The sequence below is a fragment of the Octodon degus genome, unplaced genomic scaffold (genome assembly GCF_000260255.1).
Source record: "Octodon degus isolate 3935 unplaced genomic scaffold, OctDeg1.0 scaffold00004, whole genome shotgun sequence".
NCBI classification, from domain to species: Eukaryota; Metazoa; Chordata; class Mammalia; order Rodentia; family Octodontidae; genus Octodon; species Octodon degus.
The window spans coordinates 24,597,835-24,606,645 of record NW_004524580.1 but is presented as its reverse complement, the minus strand read 5'-3'; the positions used below and the strand labels follow the sequence as shown (position 1 = coordinate 24,606,645).

The 8,811-nt window shown below is 51.7% G+C and overlaps 1 protein-coding gene across 2 annotated transcripts in view; it reads right to left on the bottom strand.

Annotated features, from left to right (window-relative positions):
• The window catches only part of Elk3 (ELK3, ETS transcription factor), a 55,346-nt gene that overhangs the window by 31,661 nt on the left and 14,874 nt on the right, over window positions 1-8,811 (bottom strand). For both annotated transcript variants that reach the window (XM_004623804.2, XM_023716571.1), the window contains exon 2: window positions 583-791. In XM_004623804.2, the coding sequence (XP_004623861.1) occupies window positions 583-789 (207 nt within the window). In that variant the 5' untranslated portion in view covers window positions 790-791. The remainder of the gene's footprint in view (window positions 1-582; window positions 792-8,811) is intronic.

Sequence of the window (8,811 nt, the reverse complement as noted above, 5' to 3'; positions counted from 1 at the left end):
AGAGAGACAGAGACAGAGACAGAGACAGAGAGACAGAGACAGAGAGACAGAGAGAGAGAGACAGAGAGAGACAGAGAGAGAGACAGAGAGAGAGAGACAGAGAGAGAGAGACAGAGAGAGGAAAGGAAGGTTAGGGAAGAAAGAGAAGAAAGAAGAAAAGGAAGGAAGGAAAGAAGGGAAAGGAAGGGAGAAACAAAGTCAACAAGGAAGGAGAAGGGGTCTTGCGACAATACTACAAAGAGCATGCGCTTATCAGACTGTTTAGACTTTAGCGCTTATTCTGTTCTCAATCAAGGGACAGTTAGGGAGGCCCCAGAACTTCCTGACATCTCATTTCTATCATTAGTGAAGTTCGTTGGTAAACTACAGGTGAAAAATTTATGGAAAGAAAATCTGGCCCATAATAATAGCCAGAGAAGGAAAAACAAAACCCCTACAGCAGCCGCCCCCCCCCCAAGGTCAGGAAAACGCCTCCACGTGCCTCCAACCCCATCCCCAGCTCATCAGTGCCTCTTGCCACAGTGTAGCATGTGGGCTCCCCGACACCGCCCCGCACACAGTCCTCCAGGGCTCCGGGCTCACCTTGTCGTAGTAGTAGCGCAGGGCTCTGCTCAGCTTGTCGTAGTTCATATTCGTCTTGTTCTTCCGGAGTCCCCACAGCTTGGCCACCTCCTCCGCCTTGAGGAGCTTGAACTCGCCATCGTTGGAGGTCCAGCAGATGAGGTGCTCGTGCTTCTGGTCCAGCAGCAGCTGCAACAGGAACTGCCACAGGGTGATGGCACTCTCCATACCTGCGGGAGAGGGGCCGGTCAGGGAGGGACTCGCGCGGCCACCCCACATACTGGCACAGTGCGCACACGCAAGGGGACCCCAGCTGGGGCCCTGCACAAGAGCTTTCTGGCTGCATTTCTGAAAGCAGCTTGCATCCAGAAGCACAGGGCATCCCGGGGCCCAGGGACTTAGAACCTGCAATGCTACCATGTGCAAGAGCGTCAAGGGAAGGGGCTGAGATGGGCACCTTCAGGAAGGGGGCAGTCAGTTCTCCCTGCCTTGAGCTAACAGCACGCGGATCACCACTTCAGCCAACTGGTCATCCTCCCTGGTGACACCTAGCCCACTCTATGCCAAAATGCTGGGCCCTGGGCTCAGAGCACTTGCAGAGCCTGAGGTGGATGCGATGGATGCGACGGTCCCTTCCTGTCACACAAGCATTTGATCAGGTTACCCTGCATGACTGGGAAGCTCACATCCAGGCACAAGGACCACTGTGACAGGTGACAAGCTGATGGGTGCTGGTGGCAATGGAGCATCAGTCAGTCACTGACTTTTGAAGAAACCGTTCCTTGCACCTCACAGGCTCCCCTGGCTGTGCCGCCTGGTGGCCTCCAGAGGGCCGCGCTGGAGTTCTCAGCCTCAGGCAGGGAGGAAGCGCCACAGACGCCAGTACTGACGCAAAAGCTGCCCTCCCAGGCCAGGACAAGCTGAAGGAGCCAGGGAACGTTGCCTCTCTGGGCAGGGGATGTGGGGTGACACCAACAAGGTACAGTCAGGAAGACGCGCAGGAGACCGGAAGCCACGAAGACAGCCTCCTGGGGGGTCCTGTGTGCCCCCTCCGCCCCACCCCCAGCTCCCTATCCCCCCCTCACTCCCCACCTCCCCACCCCACACTCCCTGCTTCTGAACTGCGGCTGTCAGATTCTAACCCAGGCCAGGAAAATACCTGTCCCCCATTAGGCCCCCGTTGGGACTCGGGCCTTGCTACTTCCCGACTCACGTTCATTCTAAGGCACGTTCCTCGTGGATGCCGAGCGCCTCCGTTAAAGTCCAGCAGATGGGGAACGCGCTCCAGATGGCCACACGGCACTCTACTCTTGGCCCTTTAACAGGGAGACTCCTCCCCAAAATCAGTGTTCAGCTTGGTGGCTGCTGGGTCTGCACAGCAGTAAATCAGTTCACTGCCCCCCACATCCCGAGTCCCCAAAGTACAAGAGCTGGGCTGCGGGGGGAGGGGGGCATCCGTGCGCTCTTGCCACCCCGCTGGCAGTTGGAGCGCAGCTGCAGACTTCCTTCTCGCCTGCCCCTGGCGCTCAGTTGTCTCAAATTCTTGGCGTCTTCTGCGCCGAACACTTCAGGAGGTTAAGTTTTTAAATACCTTTGAAACTTCCACTCTGCCACTCTGGAGGCCGAGGCAGGCGACTTCCAGGCCAACCTGGGCTAGCTACATAGTAAGAAGTCAGCCTGAGCTGTATGAGACCCTGTCTCAGAAGAGTAATAGTAAATATGTAAGTATCCTTGAAACTTTAAACACAGATGCTCCAAGGAACTGTTCAGGGGGGCAGCGCTGCAGAGGCAGATGGCAAAGCGCCAGGCCACTATCTCCCCCTCTGGCACATTCCCCAGGGGCAGCTGGGGGACAGAAGCACCCAGCCATGACCGCCTTGCACTCACGTGCACCCATCCCTGAGGCCAGACAGGAAACACCGGAGTCCTTGCTCTCTGCTCCCCAGCCCTGCCTTGGACCCAATGAGACAGCAGGTACAACAGGCCCTCTCTGAGCCAGGTCTTCAGGGCTGTGGGCTCTGCCCTGCCCCTCCTGGGTCCAGGCTGCCCTGAAGCTGCTGCCCCAGGACCAGATCCATGAGCAGGGCCACCAATCCAGGGCCAAGAGCAGCATCCCCACTGGCAAGGAAGGAACTACGAGGTGTTGAAGCCAACAACGGGAGATGGCTTGACTAGCAGTCACGTGGCAGGGAGAACTGTCACACACGCCCATGTCACAGCAGAGCTCTGATCCATGACACCAAGGCGAGACTCGACTGGAAAAAGCCAGTGCCTGATGAAGGGACCTGGAACACCCAGACACGGAGGTTACAGGGGCTGAGTGATGGCCTCGGGACTCCATGGTGAAGGCAGAAGTGGGGAAGGAAGCAAGCAGGAGCTGAAACTGGGAGTCCAAGCTATCCGCCCAATCCCAGCCCCACAGAGCTTGGGCAGCATCCGGGTGTCAGGAGGGTGACAGCCCCACAGAGAATGCCTGGGTGGGAGGCACTGGCCCCGGCCCGTCTCCACATCCGGCTCCAGCCACTCCTCAACAACTCAGACCCGAGCTCCCTGACTGCATGGACATAAAGCTCAATTGTTGCGCATTCTAACTGTTCATTACTCAGCAATGAGTCCCAAAAATATTTCCTCTGAGCTTAGACTCCTGTCTACAAGCCGGCCACTCCCCTTTCCACTCTGCAGAAGTCACTGGGGGCTGTCACATGCACAGCTACAGACTTGCCCCCTCCAGGCCACAGCCTTGGGTGTCTTAGCAAACATCTGTCCACTCCCTCAGAGGGCACAAACTGTTTCTTTGACTTCAGTTCCACTGTTCATTTTAATTCTGATTAAACTGAGCTTCATAATTTACACTGGTTTTCACATATGGTTGGGCATTACATTCTTTCATACCTCTATAGCTACAGATTTTGCCCTTTGAGATGCTGGGAAAGAAAACAGTTCTAACACTGTACATACTCGCAATTCAGAAGCATCTCTCACCCCAGAAAAGAGACTATGGCTCTCATTAATGATAAACTCAAGGAAGTGTTGATGTACTAGGTTTGGGTCTCCTACTCTCCTGGTATGGTCTTGTGCCTACAGAAGCCACTTCAAGTTACTCTGTTTCATCAGCCCACTGCCCACCACTCTTGGCTTCAGATCTGTAGAACACACGAAAGAAATATTAGAAATCATTAAGAAAATCTCCCAAGTCAGTTTTTCACTTTATTAACATGCGTTACTCATATGCACTACTAGGCTTTGGTGTGATATTTCAACACATACATAGAGCACAGAGTAATCAAATCAAGGTAATCAGCACTGCCATTTCATTTTGTTACATTCATAGCCTTTGAGCTCTCTGTGCTAAGAGCTGAGGTGTTTAGGGCCTCCCACAGGCAATGGGATCCAACAACTATGGACGCAACCTCTGCAACTGCAAGCCAGAACCAATCTTCCTGGTATTCAGTCAGTGAGGAACAGCTACCAAAGCCCACACTTTGTCTTCCTCTGCACTCTGCTCCCCCCTCTGCCATCAGGTCTCTCCATCCCTCTCTCTCTCGGCTTCTCCCTGTTTCTGCCAGCACCAACCCCAAGCGGAGGACACAGAAGCTAGCTGAGATCCTCCACTCTCTCCTAAGAACACAATTACCTACTACTGTCCCAACCACACAGGTGCCTTTGTAATTTATAGTCCAGATCTTGCCACAGCTCAGAAGACTTGGGGTAGCTTGTCAGAGACTGGGGAGCTGCAGAGAAACAGAAGCTCTTGCACACTGGCAGTGGGAATCTGAGTTAGAACAGCCACTCAGGACAACTGGATGGGGGTCCTCAAAACAGAGAAGACAGAACTATCATGCAGACCAGCAATCCCACCGCTGGGTCGAGAGCCAATAGAAATGAAGCTAGGATATCAGAAAGAGACCTGTATTCCCATGTTTATTGCAGTTTAACGTTTATAACAGTTTACAATAACCAAAATATAGACTCAACCTAAATGCCAATCTGTGGATAAACAGGTAAGGTGAACAGGTACCAGCGTGCCCAAGGCCCTGGCTTCAATTCCCACTGCCAGCAAAAACAAATCCTGTCATATATGAATGCAATGACATACCAGGTTGGAAGAGAAAGACTACGTAGAATTGAAACTAGAGCCAGTAAGGGGGTGGGGAGATCGGGATGTCCTGCAGGGCATGGCGGAGGTGTCAATATGGTCATTGAGAAGTGGAGAGTGGAGGAAAAAAAAATTCAGAGGGTAAAATCATGGCTGTCATGCGACAGAAAAAGGAAAGTGGCAAAGACACTACGTTACCTGTTAACTGCCAAGAGGACCAGGTAGAAGTGATGAAGGCATTTATAGCTTAGGAACAGGAAAACGAGCACGCCATGGAGACAAGATGAGGTGGGGTTAGCTGGGGCAAGCAGTGTGCTTCCCTGCGGGCAAGAGCTATTTGTGCTCAGGTCTCTATAATTAACCCAGCCTCGATGAACTCCAAATTGGGGGGGGGGAATCTCTCTGGTCCCAACAGTACACAGCGGTTCCCAGCAGCACGATTGTTCTCTAGCTCGGAAGGGAGAGAAGAAACAGTTTTGTTTATTTGGGGGGCTGAAGAGTGGGTGAGCAGGCTCTGGAGTCAGACTGTCGGGACTGAAATGCCGGTCCTAGTCCCACCTTGCTGAGCTTGGGAAGGTACCGACCCTCTCTGTGCCGCAGTGCCCTCCGAGGTGACAATGTGACACAAGTAGCTCCCTTCCCAGGATTACAGGAGTCCGCAGACCTGGTCCACAGTAGGCACCACTTACGTGTAAATGTGCTTACGTTTGCTTTTCAGGGAATAGCATCTATTCTGCCTCCAATTTATGAAGCCAAGTGTAGCCTGGAGGAGGCGGTGCACACCTGTAATCCCAGCACTTGGGAGACTGAGGCAGGAGGATCACTGCGAATTCAAGGCTAGCCTGGGCTGTGTAGTGAGTTCAAGAAAGAACAGAGAGAGAAAGAAAGAAAGAAAAAAAAAGAGGAGGGAAGAGAAGAGGAAGAGAAGAAAAACACTGCTTTAAGATGCAGCACTGGAGTCCTCTAAACTGGGTGACCTCAGCAGGGAGGGCCCTTGAGTGCCCAAGCGGCTCCTAAGCCAGCTGGTGCAGGGGAGAGGCACAGGGAGAGTGGGCAGACCCAGGAACCCAGGGGAGCCACATTGCTGCAACTCAAAGTGATGTTTTCTGCCCTCTTTCTTTCTGAGTTTTGAACTTTTTTTTTTAAGAATGCAAATAATATGCAAATAGTTTTGAGCTCCTCTTAGACTCTTCTCTCTCTTTTTTTAGTCTTTGATTTGTGGCTGGGGATGTAGCCTGGGCTAGAGCCCTGGTCCAACGTGCCCAAGGCCCTGGCGTCAAATCCCGGTGCCAGCAAAAACAAATTATAAAAATCCTTGATTTATTCTTTAACCTGGACAGCCCCTCAGAGTGAGCGACGCCTCAGATGGAGCCGACCCCTGCCACTGTCCAGCGCCCGCTCTGCGGATCACACACGTGTCCCCCCACAGCTTCAGGGTCGCTAGACGGCACCTCCTTGTTCTTGGGCCGGAGCTGCCTCCCGTCGACCACGAGGTGGCGCCGCGCGTCCTAATGTGACACAGAGCCGCTGGCGAGGCAGGTTTTTGCTTCCTTTCTTAGGAGAGGACCTGAAATGCCCACTTGTTTGCTTTCTGGTCTGTGGTCTCTTAAAGCGCCCCTTGGCACGCTCTCGGTTTCGTTTTTAAAGTTGCACTAAGGTGGGGGCAGAAAATCACCTCCGATTTTCTTCCGGTTACACTAATGGCATGGCCAGTTAGAGAATGAGGACGCGTCTGAACTTTGCCTTCTGAAGTCTTCTTTGCTGATTTTGTGACAAGCTACGATTAGGACACTTTATTTTCAAAAACTCCTTTCATGGCTGTCAACCACTGTATGTAAAAATAAATGTGCAAAGCCACGTCCGTGTCCTCTGAAGATTTTTCCATCAGTAACAAATGTCTGCCTTCTCACATACACTGTGAAGATCTAGATCCATCGTTTTTAAGGGACGAAGAGAACAGGAAGAGAGTAGAATGGAATGTGCAACCTACCGATTCACCTCTATTTTCAGTCAGTTTGTTTTCTAAGTAACACTTTAGTGTGAGGAAAGAGAAAGATTTTACCGAAGGAATCACTGACAACTGTCGTGACAAAACATGCAATTTATTGCTGTGTGCATGGACCACTCCTGTCTTTTTGTGAAATCTGTGTTGTCTCTATGTAAATTAGAAGCTACTCGATTGAATCACTGAGTGACTTTAGTCACTGATTTATCTGTGCTGTCCTGGGAACTGAAGCCAGGCTCCTCACACTGACTACATCCCGAGCCCTTTTTTACTTTGAGGCAGGGTGGAGCTAAGTCACTACATCACCCTTACTGGGCTTGAACTTGTAATCCTCTTGCCTCAGCCTCCCAAGAGTACTGGGATTACAGAGATGCACCACCACACCCAGCTCACCAGGGATTTGTACACGGGTGAGGAGTCTTTGTACAAAAAAGAAACGAACAGCTACTTACCTACCCCCGCTGGGACAGCGTCTCTGGGCTCTCCGGCTTCCTCCCACTTCTGTGGATCTATGCCACTTCCTATCCACCCAGTACCCCCCAGCCCTGTGTGACCCCACATTTTCAGGGCGGCACAGCAAGGCAGGAAGGGCCGTCCTCATTCCGGTCTGCCTCACATGGCCACCCCTTTAATCTCTAACTTGCCAACACCCCAAGCTCCTTAGGGTTCCTGGTACACAGCTTGTTCTTTCCGAGGGAGGAGAAGAGCCAGTCCATGTGCAGGGCCAGGAAGGGGCTGCCCTGGAAGCATGTGCCTCTCTCTCTGTACCTCAAAAAGTGCACATCAATTCCAATGAGATGCCGCAAAGGAAAAGCTTAGAACAGCGTCCTATACGTTACAAGCCCTCCTCAACAAGGCTTCCACAACGAGTCATAACTCATTTTAGCCATTATTTTCATGTTGGGGGGTAGGGTCTTGTTGTATATTCCAGGCTGGCCTTGAAATCAGTGACTCAAACTAACAGCGATCCTCCTGAAGTCTCAGCCTCCCCAGTGCTAGGATTACAGGTGCATGCCACCATGCCAGATTATTTCATTAGTGGCATCCAGCAGCAATTCTAGGACAACATCTGACAAATACTAGGTACTCAATAAAAAGGCGGGTACTGAATTACAACCTCTTTAGATCTCCATTTCTTTAGCATCAGGGTAGGATTGTGCAGACTTCTCAAACTCCTAAAATGAGTGAAGGAGTCTGGATGCTGGGTCATTTTTTTTCCCCATCAAGCAAAAGAAGCATTTGTTCACATTCCCTGGCATCTTCCGACCACTCGGATCCCAGCAGGCCAAGTGCAGCATGCAAGCTGTTGTCTTCAACACACACCTCCGCGTGATCACTTATTTGAAAACATCAGACAGAAGTTTTACTGGGCAGTCAAAGCAACATAAGCCTGCCAGATCAAAGCAGGTGACCGGTCACCCTGCCTCCCCGAATTGGGACTGCAGTTCATTATAGCCATTCGGTTAACCACATCCACCTCCCTCGCACATTAACGTGCCCAGGAAGCAGTCAGAAGCCCCGGGCTGCGCAGGGAAAATCTTTTCAGGTAACCAACCGTATCACAACAGCAGGCCGCATCTTGAAAGGTGAGCAGGGCTATAAAAACCAGCGGTTCCTGCAACCCAGCCGGTCTCTGCCCCCGCCTCCGCCTGCGCCCAACTGCGGAGCACACTTTTGCTTTAAACAGATGGACCGCTCCTTTCCGGATATTCTGGGACTAAAGCCTGAGCATTCACTTTCTTTGTGATTGTTTCTGCTGTCTGCGTGGATCTTACGGCTGGCACGAAGCACGTCTCCCTCCAGTTCTCATACTGGGTAACACTCAGCTTCCTCTTCTGCAGGTTGCAGGCAGGAAACTGGAAAATGGGCCACAGGAAACCTGGCCTCCCACATCTGTCCCACTTTGTAACTGCAGCTCTGGTTTCATCTGGCCTTGTGTGCTGGCTCTATTTTAACCCTGCCTACGACGGCAAAGCTGTGCTTTCTTCAAGATACCGATGTCCAACTGCCCAGGAAAACTCAGCAGATGTCTGGCCTTCCTTCCCCAAGTGATTAACCCTATGAATTCATCTGAGAAAAAAAGAATACTAAGCAGAAAAGGATTCATTAGGTGTGATAAGCCTACCAGTAAATCCACAGTGAAAATCCA